Here is a 25,398-nt window from a genome sequence, read left to right on the forward strand (position 1 = left end):
GTGGGTGCTGGGGAGGCGGGCCGGGCCCTCGCCGCCCCGCCGGCCAGCTCGCGCCGCACACGCTCCTCGGCGGCGGCGGCGGGCGGCGGCGGCGGCTACGCGGGGTCCGCCGAGCCCCCGGGCGCCGCGTGCCCGGCCCGAGAGCTGTGGCTGGATGCGCGCCCGGGTTGCTGCGGGCTCCCGCGGGGGGCGCCCCGGCCGCCCCGGTACGCCTCCAGACTGCGGGCGCCGAGACCGCCTAGCAGAGAGCGACTCCCGCCGGCCCCTTCCCCCTCCCGCCCCCGCCACCGCCCCCTCCCTCCCCCCGTTAACATCTCCTCCCTCCCCCCCCCTTCCTTCCCTCGGCCCCGCGCGCTCGCTAGCTCGCTCCTCGCCTCTCTCTCCCCTTTAAACGCCCACTTCGGATGGGAAAAGAAGACAACTTAAAGTCAAGTTGCAATTAACTTCCGCGGCAGCCGCAGCTCCGGCGGCGGCGGCGGCACCAGAGGCAGAAGCCGCCGCCTCGGAAGTCCGACGCCGCCGCGCCCGCCCGGGAAGCTGCGCCTGGTCTCGGGCCGTGCTCGACAGCCACCGCCGCCCCCAACGCCCATGCCTGAGTGAGTTCTGCTCCTTTGCCTCTCTCTCTCTCTTTTTTCTTTTTGGCCCCTACTCTTAACCTTTTATCTCTGTCTTTCTTTTTTCGGAATCGATCTAAACTTCACCGTAGCGCCCACCCACCCGCGGTGCCCGTCGTTGGGGCGACTCGGCTCCCCTCTCGTGGGCGCCCGGGGACAGGGGTCTTCCGAGCCCCTTCTCTCGCGCGCGGCCGGATCCGGAGGGGTGGCCGGGAGAGTGAGGGAGAGCACCCGGGACGGGGGACCTGAAGATGCCATTCGTTCTTTCTCGGGGTGTGGACACCCTCACACACACCTGCCCGACAGACCCTGGCTGAACAAACTCCTTCAGGTCATCGGTAGAACCCCTTTGGGAAGAGAAAAGGGGGATCGAAAAGACCGAAGGAAGCACACGGGGAAAGGGAGACCCTCTCTATGCGCCCCGGGGCCGGGCTGGCAGAAAGGTGCCGGGCGGAGTAGGCTGGGGAGTGGAAACGTTCCCCCCCCCGGATCGCAAGTTAAGCTCAGCATCCTTCCCCGGTCCATCTGCGCCTTCCTCCGCCCCCCGCCGGCGCGGCTGGTTGGGAGCAGTGGCGGAGAGGGGCCTGGGAAGTTTGTGGCAACTCCTCCATCCCGGAGCCACTCGGGCCCCGGGGTGTTCAAGTTGGAGCCGGGAGTTTGAAAGGGGCGGCAGTCCGCGTTTCGAGCCCTCGCCGGTTGTAGTGAGGTCGGTCCTGAAGGCGCTGCTGGAGGGAATGTGGGTTCGGAGTTGGGCTGGAGGCCGGAAGAGGTGCTGCCCTCTTTGCAGGGACAGAGACATCACAGGTGCGGCCTCGGGGTCCGCGCCGTGTCTCCCTCCTGCGGCCCCGACCCGAGCGTGGCGGCCTTCTTTGAGCGCTCCACTACCGAGGCTCCCGAGGCGGCGGAGCGTGGGTTTGGACCACCACGATGAGAAGGACAAAGCAGGCGGGTGGCAGGTCCGGAGAGTGACAGGCGCGTACCGGGGAAGTCCACCGAGCTGGACTCTTGGGGGCGACCCCAGAAGACGGAGAGGGGCTTAGGGCTCTTGCTGGAGATTTTGGCCCTGACCTTAATTAGAGCGTAGCAAATTTCACTTACAAGCGTCAACCACCGGATCGCCCCTCAAAAGTGCCCTGGTTGGCAGCTTGGACCTCTGCGCCTTTCCTGGGCGAACTTTCTCAGCAGCATTCCGGATTTCCAGGCAAATGCTGTTAAGACTTGGACTCCACATGGTTGTAAAGAGACAGAAAAGCTAAAGACGTCCTGTTCTCAGGAGAGAACCTTTCTGCCCCGACTGGCTGGGGGTCCATCCTGGGAGGCCAGGGGACCTGAGTTTCCCAAAAGGACAGAAGAGGGGGTAAGAATGAGTAAAATGCGACTTGCTGGGTGTCAGGATTTGTCCTAAGCAGTCCCTGAAATCTACAGTGTTTGTACTGCTGACAGAGTAACTCATCCCGCTGAAACTTTCTTGAAATTTACACCCAATCTAAAGTGGATTTTTCTGAGATGTCAGGAATTAAGATTTATTCTGTCGTCCAAAGTAGCTGGGGGGAAAAAAAAAAAAAAACTAAGACTGGAGAAAGCCAAGGTTGAGGTGTTTGCTCTAAAGACCTTTAATCTGCTGTGTGGTACTCGTGCTATGATTTAGCAGTGGTCCTTTATTTCTATTGCATATTATTTTAGTAGAACAGTAGTACATTCGTATACTGGCTGCTCCAGTCTGCTGGCAAACATTAGCATTCAGGCTTACATTTTTGACAAATGTGCAGACAGGAATAGCATGAATAGGCATCTTAAATATTAACAACCTAAGCATCTGTTGTGAAACAATTTTAATATATTTACTCTGTTTTTCTCACATTGTTAGAAAAGGTTATAATAAGCGCATAATCTCAACTTTAGTTAGCAGGAGTAACTGGCTGTATCTTTCACTACCTCTCCAAGTGTTTAACACAATCACCAGACATAAATACTTTAACTAACTCGGTTAGGCACATTATTAAATACACTTTAGACAATGTGTATTCTATATAAAATGTAACAGTAGCAAAATATGTATCCTATTTGTGCACATTTTAAATGACTATACATTTTATAAATATACCAGGCATGTTTATTCTTCATCTCCATTTGACACTTATTACTTCATATTTTTCCTAATGGAAACAATATTTTAAATGTAGAGTCGTTCAGTCATATGTAATACATAATATGTAAACAGTAGCTATAAAATACAAAGCATTGTTAAATTTGAGTATGGCTGCATGTAACAAGATTATACAAGAGAAATAAGAATCACTGCACAATTTTGTATTCCTTTCTAAATAATGAATACAAATGATGGATGAAAAAAGAACAAATAGGGATTTCCTTCCTAAAGTACTAGTGTCCTAAAATGTGGGGGGTGTGGGTATGGGGGGACAAGGGGGGGGAATGAAGGGAGGAAGCAGAAAAAAAAAAAAGATCAGCAGAGAAAGAAGACTTAAAGAACTTCCAAAAGTCTGAATAGTTATTTCCAGAATCAATGCATTCTTCATTTTCCCACAAGCTGAAATATGTAATAAATAATAGTTCTTTGTATGTAAAAGTATTCCAAAGGAATGCCTTTTGTTCAGTTGTTCTAATAAATTAATATATTCTTTGGTTGATAATCTACAAAAGGAGTTCTTTTGTCTCTCAGCATCTTAAACAAGAACAACAACAAAATGAATAATGGTTTATTTCTGCAAAGAAGCCTGTTGCCAAGCTATATGAACCTGCGATTGAATAAGATGATGTGCTGAGTGATGGTTAGGCAAGTCTGCATTAAATTAGCAAAGACTGAAATCTCTGGGAGAGAATTTCAATGATTTTTTTCATGTGACAGGTTGCGGATTGTAAATTAGGCCTAAAAGGTCAGGTGACAGGCACCTGTTCCTCATTATTGTTAAAACCTTTTGGTTACAAACACTGTTAAGCTAAATACAACATGGATATACAGCAGGGACTCTATAAAGCACTCTGGTGGTTTTTCATCTGCTCTGTAAATTTCCAAAAGGGCCATACACAGATATGCCCTTTACACAAACACGTCTTTTCTTCTAAGACGTGTTGTCTCGGATGACTCTTGTGTCATATTCGTACCTGGGACTGATGAAGTATATAAAATAAATGCATATGACGGAATCGATCTTCAGACTCTGTCTGGACCTGTTGTAGTCAGATGCAAAAATATTGGGGTTTTTTGCATTTGACTTTTACAGTCCACTGATTAATGATCAGAATTTGTTCAGGTTTTAAATAGAAACCTCCCCAAATTACCTTTTATACTTTTTAGATAAGGTAAGTTCTCATCTTAAATGATGCCAGGAGATATTTGGCTTTGTGCTTATGTATAAGGAGAACCTGAGCTGCTCTATACTGTCAGAGCTTTGTGGTATATAGAAAATGGGAAGAAAACCACATTTTACATGAATGCTGTTAGGAAGGGTATCATCATTTGCTCTTCATACTTGCCACTTCTCTCAGGGGAGTTCAGTAATCTTTTGATTAGAATTAAAGAATGTGATCGGATTTTTATGAATGGTTTACCTTTAGATATCTCAGAGAGCAGAAGAAGCATACATATTGAACAGGCCTAAGTAGCGCACAAGGCTGCAAAATATGAAAGTTGCCAGTTGCTTTTAATTAGCAAAGGAGGAGGATTTTGAGTAAATTCGGTAACTGAGATGATTGAATTCTCTATTTAAATATGTTCTTTGTCTCTTTTGGTTTGGTATAGTTTCTGCTTATTATACTAAGTAGTCATTTTTAGCATTTGTGATCAGATTACAGAACAGTCATCCTTCTTGCGTTTCCAGTTGGTTTTCAAACTCCAAAACTCCGGGATGCTTTTAACAAATTGGTTTACATTTTGACAGAACAGAGTTAAGTTAATTAATAGATCAGGCACGAACATCCTCCACGGTAGGGTGTATTTTCTGGTAAAATGAAAGTTGTGTTTCAGCACGATGAGCATCAGGCTTCAGTAATCTGTTCCTCGTGTGGAATGAACACTTCCTACTTCAAGCTAGCAGGCACCTACTGTTTATTTACGCTGCATTAAACTGACAGCTCAGCAATCAGAGGAAAAATATTACTTACCTTCCTGAAGTAAATACCAGTTTATAGGTTAGTGCACGTACTTATATTCCTGTCACCACTAAATAACGGCTCTGTCTCCACTTTAACATCTACCTGTACTATAATCCAGGGCTTTAGACTCTTCCTGGTTGGGGGTAGGGGTCGAGAGGAGTTTTCTTATCATTTCCCAGTGGCTAAAGTTTTAAAAAGAGTCATTTTATCTTCTCATTTTTTTGTCCTGCCAGAATCAGTTGAAAGAAATATTATACATTTTTCCTTTGCATACTTCAACTATAATATCCAAATCCCCAAAGAATCCACATGCCACTTAAAATAGTCATCTTAGAGCAACCTCAAGACAAATATGTTCAGACACATTCAAGTGTACGTTTGCTAAATTAAACTCTCTACAAAATTCCAAAGAGATAACTTCAACTATTTGATTTCTTAGATAATAACTTTGATAAAGTGTCTTCTATTCCCAGCCGTAGATGGAATGCTTCAGGTTTTAAGGGAGGTCTGCAAATATGAGTATAAAGTGGGACACATTGATTGATTGATTAATACTGTTAACTTTCCTCTGAAAATATTCTTGCCTCCTTTGTCTTTTTGTTTAATCTGCCAACCTTGAATTTCAAATTTTTGACAATACTAAATGCATTTGTTGTTTTTCTTCTTAAGTTGAAAGCCCGTTCTCTTTGGAGACCCCTGGAAACTTCAAAATACTGTTAACGTTGAATCCCAAAACTTATTATTAACTTGAGAAAGTGCTTGTTTTTGAGTATGCTCTGTAAGTAGCTCTTACGCTCATCCTGTACACACGGTTGTTAATCTCTAATCACATGTTCCATTGACATCAGAGCAGAATGTGGTCTTAATACAGCATGTAAATCAAATCTGTTACACAAGGTTCTTCTCTTTCTCTCCCAAAGAAAAAGTGTCTACTGTGGTAATTTATATATCATTCCTAAGTGTTATTCTCAATGGTAAGTCTATTTCAACTTGATGTCTTCATAGAGTGTGATCAACACACATTATTTAGTACTTTTGAACTTATGCCAACGGTACCTTTTGCTGTTTATTTTTTTTAAGTCTTTTTTAAGATCAGATATTTCATTTCAGAGTAAATAGATACAGATTGTGTGTATATATATTCAGGGTGAGATTTAGTAGCGTAGCATTTCTCCAGCATATTGGCCTATTTTTATTCTTTCAAGTTATTCTGTATCACTTCCACAGTTGTTGCTGTCTGAAGGTTCGTAAATAGAAATTCTCATCACCTCTTTCAGTGGACTCTCAAGGATGTAATTTAGCTTATGCGGTGATCCAGTTTAGTTATGAGAGATGAAAATTAGTTAACCGGTACGCCAGCATTTATGTCCCTAGATTCAGCTGCAGTTTATTCAGTCCAGTTATTTGATATTTGGTAGTGAAGTGTCTTGTAATCAAACATTAAGAGTTGGTTCAGTTTCCAGTGGAGAAACGATCTTGCTGGATAAGACGTTTAACTGTGCAATGTTTTATTACACTCATCACTCCCTTGAGAGCCTGCGTATTGTGGCACGAGTTGTGGCTGCATCTTAGGGGTGCAGGTCCCCCACATGAAGCTGAGATGCTTGCAGAAGAAACAGACGTCAGGCTGCACTTGGTCCTGCCTTTGCTCGGATGTCTGTGGACCTGCATTTCCCTCCACCCCTTCCTTGGCACCCCTTCCCCCCAGGTGTGCAGGAAATGGAGGGCGTTGTACCCGGTGAAGTGGGTGGACTCTACCCAGAGCTATGACCTGATTTGTGACGTACCCTCAGAACTGCAGTAATGGTCCAGCTGCTTCACAGGCAACTGGTAACCACCTCATTTGGTGATGCTTCTGCCTTGCTAGCAGTGCCAGAGAGAACTTCGTCATTGTCACCTCGTCAAAGACTACTTCTTGAGAGCTCTCTTGTAGGGCTAGATTCGGAGAGCAGCCTCTGATATTTGGAGGGTAAGTGGCAGAAAAGTTCCATATGGGGAATCAGGGCTATAGTAGCCACAGGGAGAGACCAGCATTTAGTGTCCAGGGGAGGTTTCTGTGTTGGGATGTTGCTTTTTCTCAGCGAGAGATGATTTGGGACCAGATACCAACAGAAATTCTGCAGTGTGAATTCTACTCTGGGTGGTGAAATGTGGTAGAAAGCTCCCAGGAGAAATTACTAGATCTTCTTTCCCTGAGATATTTAAGGAAAAGGTAGTCAGTAATCTGTGAGAGGGGGAACTCTTTAGATGCAGTTTTCCAGGAAGCTGGGCATATAGTAGAGTTGATTGCTAGAGGTTCTTTTCTAGTCTTACTCCGTGGCTTCTGATATGCTGTTAAGAGCAAGCAAAAGACAGTTTGGCCTTTTAATGTTTATAATGTTAAGGACTTTAAGGTAAAAGAGGTTTTCTGTTGTAAATACTTTATTGTAATAAATACTATAAATAAAATAGAACCTAGTATATGCAGATATCTTTTAAACTTGAGATAGTCTTGAATATAGTGTGTCCATAATTAGCTGTTTGATGTTGAATGCAATTGAGTTTTCCTTTTCCAGTGAACCAGACAATGGAAATCACTGGGGATTAACAACAGGGCTATGTGATCATTCTTGATATAGCAGACCTTTTTTTCCTGTTCACTGATAAAAATATTTTATCAGTAAAGAAAGCACTCAGTTCAAATGCTTACAGTTTTAAATTTTAAAAGAATATCTAGAATTAATAAAATAATCCAAGTGTTTCTCACTATATTTTCACCAACTGAAATAAATGATACCTAGATGTTCTAATAGTAGACAGATTTCTCCAGGCTGTGAGAGGTTGGAACAATAGTTTAATAACTGTGCTCTAAAATTCTTTTTTTAGAGGTGGGCTCTCTTTGGGGTGGTTTAAGAGGACTCAAAAACAATTTAGAACATTATCTTAAAAGTTTAAAAATGACAGTCTTACTTTGTAAGGAGTCATTGTATTTTAATAATACTGTACACATATTAGTGTTATTGGAGCAGTAGACAGTTAATTACAGCCTTTTCTGAGACATGTTAACTGTATACTAACAGTCATGTTAAAAAAGCATGATGTATACTCTTACATACAAGCTGCTGCTTGCTAGACTCTTTTCAAAATAGTCTTTTAGAATGTATGGAGTCAGATTTTGGGTCCAGAATTATCAGAATGTTTTCTACTAAAGCAACTTTATTTTAAAACTTTTCACTGGGATGTAAGCTTTTCAATTTTCTTCTTTTTTTTTTCTCTTTCTTTCTTTCTTTGTAATTAGCATTGGCTTGATCACTTTTGCCAGTGGCTTTAAAAATCAGAGTCCCTCAGTAGTTTTAGCCTTCCCACATTGTATTTTGAGATGTCTACATTTTTGTTTTGTGATGACTTTGGCCAACATAAGCCATTAAAAGCTTATTGAGTTGATTTAGCACCTCTTAGTACTACTCTTTGTGGAATCGTTTTAGTCACTGTTTCTTGAGCCAAGCTATGTTTTCTTACAATTCTCTGTAACCTGATATTTAAGATACGTTTGAGCAATTGATCATAGCAGTAGTTCTAAGAATATTTTATTTTCCAAATCTAAAGCCTAGGTTTTTGCTTTGGCTTCTGGTATGGCAGAACAATGCGTGACTGAAACTAGTGAGGTTTAAAGCTGGACTGAGCCTGCCTTAGACAGTTATATCAAATTGGTTAACTATTTGAACTCCCTTGGTGAATCTGGATATGTTAACCTTGTAACCAATACAGCACTTAAAAATGCACTAGGATTCCCACTTTACAAATTTTTAGGTGCTGCCCTTATTTATTTCTACAAGGTATTCAACTACAAGAAAAAAATTCAACGTAAGGTACATGTCTGTGTTATAGAAAACAGTAGAAGCTTCGCAGTTAGCGTTCTGTCTTGCGTGGAGAGCACTCGTTAAAGATTTGCTAAATTAATAATAAAATAGTGAATTTAGCTTGTGCTGATATGGTTTAATGGGAAAAGACTTTCTAATTTTCTGTTTTTACTCGGGTTATCTGCACACTTAATCTACACATGCCCGTGTTCTGGATAATTGAGTGTTTTTTTCTCCCTGTGCTCTGTCATTTTGGACAGTAGCACTGGGGTTTGTTTTATCCTCACTGACCTTGAGGATGAGGCAAAGTCTGTCTGATTAGGTTCATGGTCCTTTGGTGTTCAGCTGTGGTAACAACAACCTATTCTGGTATAAGCACAGAGCACTCCCTGGAGGTCCTTGCAGTTAGGCTACCATGTAATGGTTTTTCTGATATTCTGGGGCCAAAAATACCATGTGGCCCAAGTCTGATTGACCTCTATCTGTTCTTTTCTACAATAATGATTTTTTTCAGGACCCCACTGGATAAATATCAGCCATGATTAATTGCATAAATAGATATATTTTTAATTGTAGCTGTATCCATTATTTTAAAATGTTTTGAGAGTTAGGGTATTTATATTAATGAAGATTTCACTCCATTCCTTAAGGGTTGTGTTAGATGCATCTAAAACATTCTGAAAAGTTCTGGCCATGCTATGAAAGTTATCTTTAAAAAAGACACTTCCTCTTTAAATTGATTTTCATGTGTGTGGCTCTTTACAAGACAGTGTTAGTTACACAAAGAAAAGTATTCCTGAAGCAGTACACTGCTGTGTGACCTATTCCATTATCATGCACATTCTGTCTCTTTAAAAACAGTCTCCTCTATTTGCCCTATTAATTGTTGATATGTTGCCATCCACGAGACAAAAATTAGAGCTGTAATTAAATAATCATGTGATGCTCCTTTAGTGCCAGTGAGAGCAAACTCATTTTTCCAGGCCCTGATGGTCACTGATTATTGTATTACTACCGGCTTGTTGTTTTTTTTTTTTTTTAATGATTCTCTATCTGTAGATTACCTAACTGCTGTCCTTCTTTGCAAAATTAAAGAACATAGAGAACATTCAGCCCGTTAATTGGCTGGAGGTCCTCAGGGATGTAAGGTAGACATACCTTTTTTTGCTTTTGGTCACCTGGTAGGTTCTTTGGGGAGGCTACATCAGTGGTGTGGTTGCCTGCCATTTCATTTACACTGGTGTTTTGGCTGGGATGGAGGCATATGGGGAATGCCAGGAGAATTACAAAAGGAGCCGGGTATTAAAATTCAGAAATGATTAAAATTGAAATAAAAGGATGCTGCTTCTTTGCCAGTACTCTGGCAGTCATAATGACACATAGAGATTAGTTTCCACCTTCATCTTTTCCTTCTTTTTCATTTCCTCTTGTTTATTGTTGACACATTGTCCTTATGTCTGTCTCCCGTCTCTGTATCTTTTTGCACTATTGTGCATTCCTAGTTGTCCCTCTTTCCTTAAGCATGGAGAAGCCTACTTAACCTTATTATAACAATAACAGAATAGGTTATTAATATTTAATATGCACATGATTAAAATTTCTCTCCCTTAAACATAGGTCAGCTGTATTATTATTAACTGGCATGTAATTTTTCATTTAAAATATTCTTATTCTGCCCTTGCTGTTTCTGAAATGTAGTCTACTTTACTGGTGATTTAATACATAATGTTTAGAAAACTGTGGTCGGCTAGTGAGAAAAGAACTTACCAGTCATGGATAATCAATTATGCATGAATTCAGATGTAACAGATGGAATCTGGTGAGTTAAAGTTTCCCTTTGCCTTAGTGGTTTTTTTTTTTTTTTTTAATTTGTTTGTTTGACACCTGTCTCCTATATAGATAAACATCTAATGTGCATGTGAGAAATTTCCTTATATATCTCTATATTCTCTTTAAAGTGAATTTGATTTTTAAAATTGAATTTAAGGGCAGAGAATTTCTTTTTTTTTTTTTTTTGTGGTCTTAAAGATGATCAGATTCTTTTCCAACACTTTGTAGGTACAGAACTGGGTTCTGCTTGGCTTATGAAGGGTAACTCTTCTACTTGGTAGAGGAAGAAGCAAGACCTGAATCTAGGGTTCCTACCTTTTCTCCGCTTCTTTTCCCACTATGTCATTTATCCTTTTTTGTAGGAGTTGCCTAATGATAGAACACTATTACACTAACTCTGGGTTTTAAAGAATTTCTGATGAAAATTGTGGTTGTCTAGTTTTAAGTTGTGTGACATTCTCTTGTATGACATGCAAATAGTATCTGTGAACATGTATATCATGTTATGCTATATGTATATCATACGTACATTTATTCATACTAGGTTGTTGGCCAAACAGTTGGATTTTTCAAATCTATTGAGAATGCCCCAAGACTTGGCTTTTATCTGAAACTACAGCATATGCCAGCCACAAAGATGCCTTTACCCTAGCTTGCGGTGTTGTAAATTCTTAGTGACAAAACCCCTTTGTGCAAAGTGAACCTAAAAGTTAGTTTTGAGAGTCTTGTTACCTCCACAGAGAGATAAGTTTAATTTTCATTAAATATGATATGAATGTGTAGTATTTTTTTCAGTTGCACAAGTAATGAAACAGTGGGTATTGTCCATCTTTAGAGCAATTACAGTCTCAAAACAGTTACAAGCTGGTCCCCATCAAAAATTTTCATAAATATGCTGTTTGTTTCTCTTCCAAGTGTATTTATATATAGATAAAAAAATACAAATGAAAATAGTCTTTACAGAATAAACAAAAATAAATGATTAAAAAATAGCCTGAAGGCTCACTAGTTCTGTTTTTAAAATTATACTGCAGCATTATTTATCAACTTTTTGCTTCATATCAGCTGGGAAGTTGCACGTGTATTTATAGTCCACGTTAGTTATCTAATGAATTAAATTCCACAATAAACACACTAATAAAGAAGGCCACACCTGCAAAATAGGTAACTGGATATGCTCTAGCTACAGTTATGCTGTGAAACTATTTTTTAGTATTTTATTTAGGCTTTTATACCCAATAAGTATGTAATTTTACTTTGGCTTTACTATGTAATCATATTCCTTAGTCATGCATCAGAAAAATACATATATATATAGGAATGAACTTCAATGAGATACAATTTATATATGAATTTCCAGTACATTAAAAATAAAACTCCATCATTAATATAAAAGTCCCTAATATAAAATCAGTAAGAATAGATGATAGGAAACAGAATATCAGACAATATACTGGAAAAAAAAAAGATGATATTACAAATTATTGCATGCAGAAATAAATACTTCAATTGTAATTACTATCACAAAAAAGTGACTGATAAAAATAAATCTGAGCGCCTTTTGGACTTTTTATAACAAAAAATATACTGTTTTATTAATAAATAGGATCTAGAATCTTTATATAGAGATAGTTTATAAATTATTACATTGACTACATTTATACGGTTGTTTTACCTCTGTGGCTAGACTGCATAAAAGCGTCCTGCAGATGTTCCCCTGGGACGGTCTACTGTTTCATGAGTATAGTTAATTTTTACTCATTTGAAAAATATCCAGAAAGAATGTTTGGATATTTGAATGTTGGATATTTGGAGTGTTTGGTTTTTGTCTATCCTTCCTCTTTTGCTAAGATACAAGAATATAGAAGAACATCTGAAAAGAGAACCATTTTCTTGCCTCAGAGGACCATCAGATTACCTACTTTGGGTGAGATCTTGGTCTCTCATTATCAATCTATGTTACTTATCCCTGGGTCAGGTAATCATCATATGAATTAATTATCCAGCATAGACTGCACTGTGCTGTCGGCGGGTAAGGACAAAGCAGTGGCGTGTTGGCATCAAGGAGGCAGTTGTCAGTGTGTTGTAGCTTATTGTTTTTCTGTGTGGCATGATAATATACGTCTGCCAATCTTAGGAATAGATGAAAGATTGTTTTACTTAGTTTTGTTGTTTTTACATTTTTTTAATTGAGGTAAAAGATATATACCATAACAGATGCCACTTGGGCAGTTTGTAAGTGGACAATTCAGTGGCCTTAATTACACTCACACTGTTTTGCACCCAGTGCCACAGTCTCTTCCAAATCTTTGCCGTCATCCCAAAGAGAATGTGCTTTAGTTTTGAATTACACTTCTCCTTCGCTTCAACAAATTTCAAGCATTATAGGGGTATTTAATCACTGTCCAGGTGTGTTGCACTTGTTTCTGGTGGTGGCTTTTCTTCCCAATGAACAACCCCTGTCCACTGCTTTGTGGCGATGGGCACAGCGGTACAAAATCAGATGTTGCCCGTGGCTGGTACTCTCCCCCAAAACAATCTGAACCCGGATTCAGGTCTATTTTAACCTCAAACTCTTTTTCCCTTTAAGTAAGCCGAGAAAGATTAAAATAGCATTCACATCACTAAGATTTGGTTGATATGTCTTGGCTAAATGTTGATTGGGAACAGTTCCTGTTTGACTTCATTGGAATTCAAATCCCCTGAGCTTCCTGAGAGTACCACACAGCAGCTAGGTGCCCTGCCACTAGCTCTTGGGCACAGACAATGTGAACACTTCACTTCTGCTTAAGTGCAATGACTAAGTCTAGAAATGAGTTGAACAGTTTTCAACTGTTGCAAAGGGAGTCCCACTCCAGGTTGAAATTTTCTGGGAGAAAAAGCCTGCTGGACTATGTTGAAGAAAAAAAAAAAAAAGAATTAGAGAAAACTGGGATGGTTCTGGCTGCAGTAAATAATAGACTGATTTTGGAACTTTACTTCCACGTGTAATTTTGTGTTTAGTCGCTTATGTCTGTGGTGATAAATCATATACTTGCACAGAATTTCTGGCACCCCCCGTTAAGTCTCTCGCAAGTGCGCAAATGCTAATTTGTCATGGTTCCTCAAACAGCAGACTTTTATTCACCAAATCAATGATCTAATAGCTTGCCCCCTACCTTTTTTTTGTTTGTTTGAAGCAAGTAGCTTGCCTGCACATATATTTCTTAAATTTGGGGGTGAGTGCTGGTTCCTAGAAAAGCCTTAACTTTCCCAAGTGACCCCAGGATCTTCATCTCACTTGAGGATGTCCTAGCAGGTATATTTGATTTCCTGTCTTCAAAACATTACCTAATCCAATAGATGCCAAACTTGGCTGTACACTGGAATCGCCTTGGTAACTCTCAACCACCGCATACCTGGCTCCTACCTGTGGCAGTGGGGTGCAGCCTGGACATCTGGGTTGTTGAAGTAGCTCGCAGGTGATAACATGCAACAGATTTGAGGAGCCACCGAACTAACTTCTGATCTTGCACCTGGCTTTACTGCCCAAGATTGCAAGAATCTTTCTAAGATGCTCACCAGCATTCACTTGTAAGAGCAGTTCCTGGATTCCTTTCCCTGAGCGGGCAGGCACCGTGAGACACTCCTGGAATACAGACAGGAGTCCACCCTCAAGATGTTGACAGACTTACACTTGGGAGGGGCAGACATGTAAATATGAAATGCCACACTGGAGGACAGGGGCTGGGATGGGGCATCGAGAAGGAAGTAGCTAATAGCTGGAGGAGGCTTTGGACAGAAGAGGTACAATCCAGCTGTATGTTAAAGGATGTGGCAGAGGGAGAAGCGGGAGGGCGGGCACTCAGAAGCAATGGGGAGAAGACAAGGCAACCTGAAACTCTTAAGTAATTTGGTAATTTGGCGATAGCTACATAACTATGTGAAGGTCTAAAGAGCATTGCTTTTGGAACCTGGCCCCCTCCCTACTCAATTTTGGAGCTAGTTCTAGATAGAGACGCCAGTTTTCATGGAATAATTCATGGAATTATTACCACTGTCAAGGTTATGCTCCACACTGACATCTATGGAAGGAAAGGTAGCTTTTTAAAGAAATTTGTCCAATCAATTCTTGCTTTAAAAAAGGTAATATTTCTGGGTGAAAGGACCCGATAGCCCATCAGGTTCTAGAATCCAACTATAATGGCTGCTCACTTCCCTTAGCCCACTCTCTCCAAACTAGCTTAAACATTGGCCTTTCTTTGCTTAGCTTTAATGCTGACCTTTGTCTATTAAAACCATAATCCAAATGACCAGTGGGTGTTTACATCCACCTTAATTAGGTAAACAACTTTTTATCACTCTCAGTCTGACTGTAACTGAAACCCCATGTATTAGGGAAAAAACAAAAACAAAAAACCTTAGGCCCCCTATTTAGAGTTCTTTATTATTTCTCCTTTATCTCTCTGGAAATATATTCAAGCCTTTTGCTATGATTTTCTGCAGTACACCATTATTTGTTTGGTGTTTGGATACCCTCCCGGTTTGAGTAGGTATCTACATTAAAGCTTCCAAAAAAGCCATTTCTAATGGCAACTATGCTTATTTAACGTGGGGGTGGGAGAGAGGATGGCAAGTGATTCTGTGGTTTTTAGCTTCACCTATGAGCTATTTAAATGTTCATGGAAAGCAGAATTTGGGGTAAATGCATATTATTCCAAATGTACTCAAGGATCCTTTCACATACAGACAGGTCTAGAAGGTTGTCTTAAATCTGTGTGCAGCGGTACCCAATTCTCATTCCATGCAACCTTACAGATCTATGGGCTCATTCTAAAATGGAAAATGGGGCCTCCCTGGTGGCGCAGTGGTTGAGAGTCCGCCTGCCGATGCAGGGGACACGGGTTCGTGCCCCAGTCCAGCAAGATCCCACATGCCGCGGAGCGGCTGGGCCCGTGAGCCATGGCCGCTGAGCCTGTGCGTCCGGAGCCTGTGCTCCACAACGGGAGAGGCCACAACAGTGAGAGGCCCGCGTAGCGCAAAACAAAAACAAAAACAAAAATGGAAAATGACTTCAATTTGGACATGATTAGAATGTCTGAAAGCCATTCAGCACCTCTAAGACTCCTCCTGGCTAGGTCCTGGATATACTCAGTCATCTTTGATAGAAGTTCTCCAGATAAATGCTGTCCAATAGAACTTTGTGTGATGGTGGAAGTGTTCTATAATCTACACTGTCCCATAGGATAGCCACTAGTCACATGGGGCTATTGGACACTTGATATGTGACTGAGGAACTAAATTGTAAATGTTACGTAATTTCAGTTAATTCACATTTCAATGATATAGCCACTTTTCCCTCTGCTAACTCCATCTCACTTCCGCAATCTCTAAAAGGAATTGTCCTTGCAATTAGCAGTGGAATTTGGTTGCAAGTGACACTGTGAGCGTTTGGCTCTCATTTATTTATTCAGAATGTAAATATTGCAAGGACGCTGTACAAATCCCTGGTGATAGGGCAGTGAGCAAGATGCAGCCACTGCTCTCATAGGGTTTACAGTCTAGTGTGAGAGATATTTATTAAGCCAGTAATTATCCACATTGTTCATTGATGATAACTGTGACAAAGGAGAATTGCCAGAGGCTATGAGAGTGTAAAATGGGGACCAGACCTTCTTGTAAAATTAGTCAGAAAGTTTAATCAAGAGTTCTGTTTATTCACTAAACGCGTGAGCCGGCTTCCCTTCCCCAGGTTCAAGGCTAGGTCAGGCTGACTGCAGGACCCAGAGCTCTCAGAGTAGGGCTGCTACCATGTGCCACGCCATGACCTCCAGAGATGCGGGGTCTATCTGATTCAGCTGCATACACACACGCACACACACACACACACACACACACTGCAAACTTCTGAACTTGATCAAATAGATCCTCTCCCCAAGCTATGCAGTTGTGATGATGTCAGTCACAGATAAGATGTGAGAAGAAGGGTGCAGATGTTTACAGGATATTGCATTTCCTCTCCTATGTATGTTTTGACAAAGTTGTTTGGGCTCCAGCCCCAGTTCTTTTTTCCTCTCTGCTCTTACAAATTTATATTTGGTCCATTCAAGAAACGATGTGGAAATCAGTCCTGACATCCCAGACAGACAAAATGAGACACATGACAGCAGAACATATGGCTCAAAGAGACATCCTTATATGGCCAACACAGACCGTATTCCCAGAAATTCATATATGGAAAACACCACCTGCAGCTAAAGCCAAAAAACAAAGAGTTGACACGACAAAAAGAGCAATATGCCACGTAAAATGTGCTGTTTTAAGAGTGTGGAGAGATAGCCAACAGTATTTGAATTTAAAAATTTGAAAAAAAAAAAACCCACCATGTCCTTAGAAAGTGCTAATGGTGGTAAGCACTGCTTTGCTAACACAGTCACTGGCGGAGCTGTCATATCTTAAAAACGTTCAAATTCTAAATACTTTCTCTGTTTATTACAAATGTATGTGCTATTCAGAACTCCGAATGTGTTTTAATGCTTTCGGATATCTGCCTGTACATTTATCTTAATATGTTGCCATCTGAAACATGCAGTAGTCCTTTTATTATTCAACTTTAAAAAAAAATCTTGTCATCTGTTAAAATATTTTATCTCTGCTACCTTTGTGTAGCCAGTCTGAGTGCCTTCTTCTGTGATAAAAAACTGATGCACTGTTTTAACCGTACACCCACAAGTTAAATAGTTCATGTATTTGACTTGCAATATTTCATGTTCTTGAGGTTTTCTATTTTCATAGCTAGATTTATTAAGTTTAACTTTATTCAATACTCTCTTGCATCTTTGCTGCCAAATTTAAGATGCCTGTGTAGAATAAAATTGATGCCCCGCTATTATGATAGTTTATTTTCACATATGCCTGGAAAGGTGGTATTTTCCTAATTACCTTTCTTTTCTTCTTCTTTATTTTAGAATGAGTATTCTAAAGGGGTAGATAATATATAGGAAGTTCATCAGTGTACTGTATCACTTGGAGGACATAAACCTCGGTGCCATTTTACTTATGTCATTTCTTATATAGTTCCTAAATAAAGAAATTATTGCTTGGGGAAAATTAGTTATGTATATGTGATTAACAGATTTGTAATTGTACTATATTGTTTTTTTAAAAACAGTAAAGTCATTATTAGATGTCTTTATCCTCATTTATTCTGTTTATCATTTTCCAAGGCCACATCCGTCCTTACTACACATTTTTATGTTTTGTGTTTGAGAATTAGCTTATAATTCCTGGATAGAAGGTGCTATTCAAATTTAAAGATTAATATTTGAATCCCCACATCATTAGGAGGCTAAGGCAATCAGGAAACTTTTTGTCTTGTTTATTTGTGTAAATAATGGGATAACCATCATTTACAATATTTTATGCCAATGTGTCTTAATATTGATATTTTCAGTCACCCTTTTTAGTTTCCTTTTCTCTTTGCTCAAATTTTGTTTTGCCCAACAGCTGTCTTCCTTCTCTTTCTTTCTTTTTTTAAACGTTCAACTTGAGTTGCACTTGCATGGATAAATGATTTTTTGCAGTCCACTATACTTTTTCTCTATTTTTAAATTTTGCTATTGTTTGTAAATTTGTACACTTGTGATGCTAGAATGCACTGTCCCTACTGAAAGAAAATCAGGCAGGTTTCAGGGGAACATGTCAGGCATCACCAGCTTGAAGCAACTATTAAAATACACATCTTGGAAATTCCTAATTTGACCTACCATATTGCAAAAATCATTGTCATTCTAAGGATAATTGAGTGTTATCCATGTTTTTCTTTTTGAATATCAAACATTAAAAAAAAAGTTTACATCCATCCATCCACAATACCAACTCTGACAGCAGTGCTGTGTTTTGCCATGTTTATATATTTCCTTACTGACTGTATTTCTTATACTTTAATTAAAATACCCGCCTCCATACTTCCCCACATTTCAACTTTTGAAAATATGTTATCATTTGAGCTTTTTAGTAACGATTGCCTTATGTTTATTTTCTTGTTTAGGATGCTGGGTTTTGTGTTTTATTATCACATTCTTTTGCCCTAGGCTTGGGTTTCTATGCGCCAAGATTTCACTGTTGCCTTCCTCAATTTTCACTAACCTTTCTGGTTTTGTGGGTGAAACGTGGGTGCCATTAGAATGATATATTTTCATTGTGTTTCTCCTAAACTTATCCTCCCTGGGAGGCCATTATTTCCTATACTTTATCTTCTGCTTTACCTTCTGCTTTTCTTAGATTTCTCATGTACACACTAAGAGTGTATTGGTAGTTTTAAAGAGCTTCATTTGCATATTTTCCTCTTATCTCGGTACTTGTGCTAACTTGTTGCTTTTTTTATGTGTAACAAAATGTTTCTCTGATTTTTCTTTTTTCCCTCCTAGTCTATTCTGAAAAATGATTCTTATAACATTTTTGTTTTTGTTTAATGATTAACTGCCTTCAGGGTTCTAAGATGTTAGTACTAAAACCTCTCTATTTTGGGCATGACTGTAATGTTCTTCATTTTTTTAGGAACTAGATTTAATAGATTATCTAAATAAGAGGATCATACTTATGTGCTAATGACCATTTATCTACCTGGGTAATTCACCGTAGATTACAGAAGTATTTATTGCTACAACAGAGGTTCTTACCCACCCCAACTTTCTTGTCTTTCGCCCGAGGTAAATTAAGAATGGTGGCATGTGTTCTTTTGTAGTAACTAACTGGTCAGGTCTCTTTCAAGTAACCCAAATTTTGTTTCACTCGGCCACCGTGGGCCACGTACTTCTTCCTCCAACGTGTTCCCTGGCTCAGAAGGGACGGAGTTTTGAATCTACCTCTGACTAGTATAGAAAGGCTCTTACTCATCTTTTTTGATCACTGTCTCTTAATAGTTTAGGATTCCCCCGCCTTTGAGGATAAATAGTCGCCAGAGCGTTTCAGGAACCCTGGCCTTTATTTCTCTGCAAACGCTTTATGCACCCTCCGCGCTTCTCCGGAGAGCTGCACCTCCCGATGGTCCCCTTCGGCCACTTCCTTGAAGTCCCCCTGCCTCGGTGCTCGGCGCCCGTCACCTGCCCGCCCGGGCCGCTCTCCCGCGGGCCGGTGCGCCCTCCCTGCCTCGCCAGTCCCCAGGGTGCCCGCCCGCTACGCTCCCGACGTATTCCTTTCGGTGGCTTTTGTGGCGCGCGGGTGGGGTGGTTAGTTTCCCCCGGCCCTACCCCTCTTCTCCCCATCACTTTCCTCCCCCGACACCCCCCGCCGGCCCTGTTCCTCCTCCCGCCCCGCACCCGCGCACACCTGCCCCCGCCGCCTGCGCGCCCAGCGGCCGCGGCCCGGGCAGCGCCCCCCCACCCCGGCTCCTCCTCCCCGCGCGCCCTCCCCGCGCGCCCGGCGGCCGGCGCCGGCCCGCGCGCGGCGCCCTGTTATTCTGGGTATTGTGTGTAATAAACGTCGGGCCGCCTCACTCTAATCAAGCTCATTACAAATTCTTGCGCGCCCGGGGCCGGAAATCGTGCGCTCCCCCATCCCCGCACTCATTCACTAGTTACTTGTCTCGCTGCTTTTTTAACTCGCCGCCCCCGCCCCCTCCCCCAATCCCGGCCCTCCAGCCCGGGTTTTAATCCCCATCCCTTTTCCGCCTGCTCCGTGCACCCTGCCCCCCCCGCGCCGCCTTCCTCCTCCTCTCCCGCCCCCTCCCCCTCCCCCGCCGCCGCCGCCACCGCCGCCGCCGCCGCCGCCGCCGCCGCCGCCACTGCCGCCGACACTCGCTCGCTCGCTCGCTCCCGCTCCCCGGACGCGGCGGCGGCGGAGCCGGCCCCGCTGGGGAAGGGCTCGGGGCGGCGGCGGCGGCGGGCGGCCCGGAGGAGGCTGCGTGCTCGGGGCTGGGGCTGCGAGCGGGGTGACTGTGTATTAAAATGAGGAGGAGGAAGAAGAGGCAGCCACAGCGGCGGCGGCGGCGGCAGCAGCAGCAGCGGCGGCGGCAGCAGCGGCGCGGAGGGCTGCAGCGCGGCCGGACGCGCGGAGCCGAGCGGGGCGCGGCGGCGGCCACCGCGCCCGGGAGGAGTCCGCTCCGAATTTGATGGGGGCAGCGCCGGCGGCGAGGGGAAGAGCGGAGCGGCCCCGTCCGGGGACCCGCACCCGCCCGCACGCACACACACCGCCGCGCGCGCGCCGCTCCCGGGGCCACCCGGCGACCGCTGGCCTCGTCGCCACCGCATTAGCCGTGGCCGCCCTCTAGCCCGCCCGGGGGCCCAGGCGACTCCGGGGGGGCGCCTCCCACCCACCCCCAACCCCCCCCCTTCGCTTTCGGGAAACTCCTGCTCAGTTGTGTCGGGGTTTCTGGCTTCCTTTTCCCCCAAGTCCTAGAGCCATTGTGGAGCTCGTTGTTTATTTACCTCGGACTCCGGCTGAGTGAGAGCTCGGCGACTTTTTGGGGGGAGGGGGTGGGGAGTCGGTGGCGGCGGAGGCGGCTGGGGTGCCTTCCGATCCCCCCTCCCCTCCCCCAGCCCTCTTCCTCGGCCTCACTCTCTCGGCTCCCCAGACGCTCGCAGCCCCGCGTCCATGGGCAGGGAGGGGGTCCTCGGGGCTGTCGTCAGCGAGGGCCGAATCAAAAGTGGCATTTTAATGCCTTGCCGGGGCTTTTTCCGCGACCTCCTGCCCCCCACCCTCGCGGCCCCCCGGTAGATGCCCTGGTCGGGGGCGCGAGGCTGTGGGAAGAAAGTTGAAGGTTTGTTACTATCAGGCCCAATTGTTGGGGAGGGGGAGGGGCGGGGGGCGATCGGAGGGGAGGCGAGCCGGCCTTCCCCTCCCTGCGTTCTCCGGGGTGCCTGGAGAATAAGATTACAAGTGACAGCCAGAAGTAGACTTTCTGTCCTCACACCGAAGAACCCCAGCGAGCAGGAGGGAGGGAGGGAAGCGAGGGGAACCTTTCTTGCCTTTCTGGAGACCTTGTCCGCAGTGATTTTTTTTTTTTTTTTTTTTTTTTAAGAGAATCCCCAGTCACCACCTCGTCTCCCCAGCACCACCACAGTGTACTGCTCTTAAGGGGTTTTGCTTTGTTTTTACGATTTCTACCCACCCCCCCGAACGAATCACTTGTCAGATCAATTTTATCTTCTCTCTCCTCCCACTCTCCCCTCCTCCCCCATCGAAAACCCCGTTCTCTGAGGTTAGACATTTTACAAACCATATATGTTGTTTTTCGAATTGTGATTTTTTTTTTTTTAACCCCTTTCTCCCATGGCTACTCTTCCAGACGTTTATCGGCCCTTCCCCCGCTTAGGGGGGCGGGGGTAAGGGAAGAGAAAATAATACAATTTCAGGGGAAGTCGCCTTCAGGTCTGCTGCTTTTTTTTTTTTTTTTAATTAAAAAAAAAAAGGACGTAGAAAACATCATTCTTGAACTTCTCTTCAAGAACCCAGGCTGCAAAGGAAACCTTTGTTTTTGTTATTTATATGCTGTCAAGTTTTGAAGTGGTGAGTTTCAGGTCGGTTTTGCTAATTTCACTAAGTAAAACTGCAGTGTTTCTGTTTCTAGATAGTACTTTGCTTCTTTGTCTCTTTAAAAGGTCACAGTGAAAGCTTGGCCTGGATCGTGCTGGCCATATGGAATGGATAAGGGCACAATCTCTTAAAATGTGATTTTGAGGTTCTGTGGGCCGAGGGAGGCGATCCAGCACGGAACTCATTGAAAAGGCTCCCACGCTGCAAAAAATAGATTCTTGAAACCGGAATTTCGGGCTTGGCTTTCTCTTTTCAAAGGAAATAATTGCTGTGTCTGAGTTCACTGTTTATTTCGTTGATTATCGTATATGGACTTCGTTTATGGACAGGGAAATGGGGTTTTGAGAAAGTAGCCTGCTTTCAATGCGCCAGCCAGACGTTGCAGTAAAATGGGTTGTTTAAATGTGTAACTTAAAAGAAACTCTTCAGCCTGGCATCTGGTGAGACTGTAGTTAGTTCCCGTGCTGTCAGTCCAGCGGGCCCCGTGGAGGTTGCTCTTTGCAATCCCAAACTCAGGTTTGGTGAACTTCAGCCTTGGGCGTAGAGTTTAAATGAGTAAATTGGGCGTTTTATGTGCATGTAATTTTGCTTTATAATTAGAGCTTTTTATAAGATGACTGAGTTTGATAGCTGCTTATAGGTGGGTATTCATTCGAAGGACAATTTTGCATGACCTATATGACGTTTTGATTGTCAATACATTAACTAAATTATCATCTAACACTTTACAGTTTATAACGCTGTTAAGTCTCATGACTACTTAATATGTTTTGTAGCATTAACTTTGATGCTTTTATCTACTCCCCCCTCTTTTTTTTTTTTTTTTTTTTGCTCTTAAATTGCCCCATGGGTTAAGTATTTTCAAGTCATATGTTTTAAAATTCATCTTCCGCTCTAGGGTAAGGCAGCCAATTTCAGGAGAAGCAGCTCTGTACTGTAACCCATATGAAGCATTATAAAGCGTGTTTTGAATAAGTTAATAATCACCACTAATTTTGGCTTTAGACTACAGTTTAATATTAGTGGAAAAGAGTAATCTTGATAAAAAGTGGTTAAAAGAGGCACATTTATTGTTAATGAACCTCATAACCAAAAACAGATGGGACCTCGATCAACGGTAGACCTTTGGTCTCAGTGTGCGACCCTGGAGTACAAGGATAAATAGCCATTATTTCTCTAACTTTATAGTTCTTCAATTGACATTCTTAAGGTTGCTTTTAAACCTACAGATTATCATTGCTCTCCCCTCCCCATCACCTCTTTCCTTGATTATAATGGACAAAGTAATCTACAGTTAACAGAGGGGGAAAAATAAATGCTTACAGAAAGGCCATGCTAGTAACACAAGCTCACTTTCAAATCTGGATCTGAGTAGCTTCTTCCGTATAGTGTGTGTGTGTGTGTGTGTGTGTGTGTGTGTGTGTGTGTATGTATATGTATATTTTTTTAAGGGAAAGATATGTCGAATTACCAGACAGCTGGAGAAAAGTGATAATTCTCATATTGTCTCTGGTTTTTCTATATATGCTCCCCTCTCCCTTAGTGTCGGTGAACTCAGTACTTCAAGTACCATGAAAGTTCATAAAAGAATTCTACTCATCTGTTCGTATTAATGCTAGTTAAAACTGTATTTTAAAAGTGAGTTTGATAATGTACTACTTACTTTATTATAAGCAGTATGAAATTGATGTCCAGTGTATAATACAACTGAAAATAATTGTTAATTTTTTCTGAAGTTAATTGAGATGTTGACTTCTTTGCATGCTGAGATTATTTTTGAACACTGGCAATTGTGTTTTACCGAAATTATCAAGATTTTTTTCAAAGCGAGTTTAGCGCTTCAATCTAATGTGTGTATTATGAAATATTTTCAAAATTTTTGCTATTTAAATTGTTAACAGCATTCTATTACTAAAGGACCCCGAAATATTAACCCTAAGACATGTGAGTTGTAACACTTCAGTACCGGGGCTATTTGAAGAAATCCTCCACTTCTATCCATTTGCTTAGGGGTGGAATGATTCAGTCACATGTTTGAGACAAGACTTGACTAAATCTTTAAAACAGGTCATGTAACTCTTGATACTTTGACAGTAGAAAAGTTTTTCTACAAATTAACTGTAAAGCCAATAGAGAGTTTCAAAAGCAGAAGTTTGCTACCTTCTTTTGAGGTGGTGTATACGTATGTAGATATATTTTCTTAATGAGAATTAAACTGCATATAAAAATATAAGCAAAGACATCAGATCAAACTAATATTTTGGACTGTGATAATCTTTCCATCTTTGATTAAAGTGTTGTTATTGTGTTCTGTATTAAGTTTCTAATTTTTTAAAATTGGGACTACATAAATACAATTTATTTTCTCTTTAGCTATACTTGTAAATTCTTGTTCTAAAAGTAAGCCCATTCCACCCGCACCCACCTCCCCAGTTAGTTTTGCTGGTAGGTGACAGATTACCTTTTCGTTCATGTGTGTTGGTACAATTTCCGCAAATTATTCTGTTACCTTGAATGGAAATATAATACTGTGATCTAGAAATAGAGTAACGTCTGCATTATATTATATGTCCAGTTAAGCAATTTTACAAATAAGAGAGAAGCATCCAGGGATAAAACATATACATGGTGTTATATATACAGAGAGAGAGAGAGATGTGGAGACCCCCACCCAATTATAACATGTCTTCTTTTTAAATTCTGGCAGGTGATCTTTAGAGAGTAACTGAGTATGGATCATTTGAACGAAGCAACTCAGGGGAAAGAACATTCAGAAATGTCTAACAATGTGAGTGATCCGAAGGGTCCACCAGCCAAGATTGCCCGCCTGGAGCAGAACGGGAGCCCACTAGGAAGAGGAAGGCTTGGGAGCACAGGTGCAAAAATGCAGGGAGTGCCTTTAAAACACTCGGGCCATCTGATGAAAAGCAACCTTAGGAAAGGTAAATACTTTCAATACAAATCCTGGAAGGCTGCAAGCCCTGCACCCAAGGCCACTTGGTGTCCGGGTGGAGAGGCAGAAGGCTTCTTTGTTATGTTCTTTTCCTTGATTCTCTTTCTGATCTGAAGTTAGTTACATTTATGGCTGTAGGTTCAGCCACGTTTGAAAGTGTAGGCTCCGTGCCTGAGCAGAGCATCTTACTCCCCTATAGACTGGAGTCTTCGGATGTTGTGGACAATAAGAACTGAATTAAATGTCATTGTCGCAGTTACACGAGACTTCCATTGAGAAGATGTTATTGTAGTAGAGCATACAGAGGTGGCAATTGCTGAAACTAACCCTGAGTAAGAAGAAGACATGTGGGACTTCCCTAGTGGTCCAGTGGCTAAGACTCACGCTCCCAGTGCAGGGGGCCCAGGTTCGATCCCTGGTCAGGGAGCTAGATCCCACATGCTGCAACTAAGACCCGACACAGCTAAATAAATAAATAAATACTAAAAAAAAAAAAAAAGAATAAGACATTTCCATTGTTTGAGAGCCAACCTAG

The 25,398-nt window shown here is 42.2% G+C and overlaps 1 protein-coding gene across 3 annotated transcripts in view; it reads left to right on the plus strand.

Moving 5' to 3' along the window:
• The first annotated feature begins 6,552 nt into the window (after positions 1 to 6,552).
• The window catches only part of SATB1 (SATB homeobox 1), a 93,403-nt gene continuing 74,557 nt past the window's right edge, over positions 6,553 to 25,398 (plus strand). For 2 of the 3 annotated variants that reach the window (XM_065875710.1, XM_065875711.1), the window contains exon 1: positions 24,642 to 24,852. In XM_065875710.1, coding sequence (XP_065731782.1) covers positions 24,642 to 24,852 — 211 coding nt within the window. Of the gene's footprint in view, positions 6,697 to 24,617; positions 24,853 to 25,398 lie in introns of those variants that run through there. The other variant, XM_065875712.1, reaches the window with a different exon arrangement.

Source organism: Phocoena phocoena, chromosome 4, assembly GCF_963924675.1.
Source record: "Phocoena phocoena chromosome 4, mPhoPho1.1, whole genome shotgun sequence".
NCBI classification, from domain to species: domain Eukaryota; kingdom Metazoa; phylum Chordata; class Mammalia; order Artiodactyla; family Phocoenidae; genus Phocoena; species Phocoena phocoena.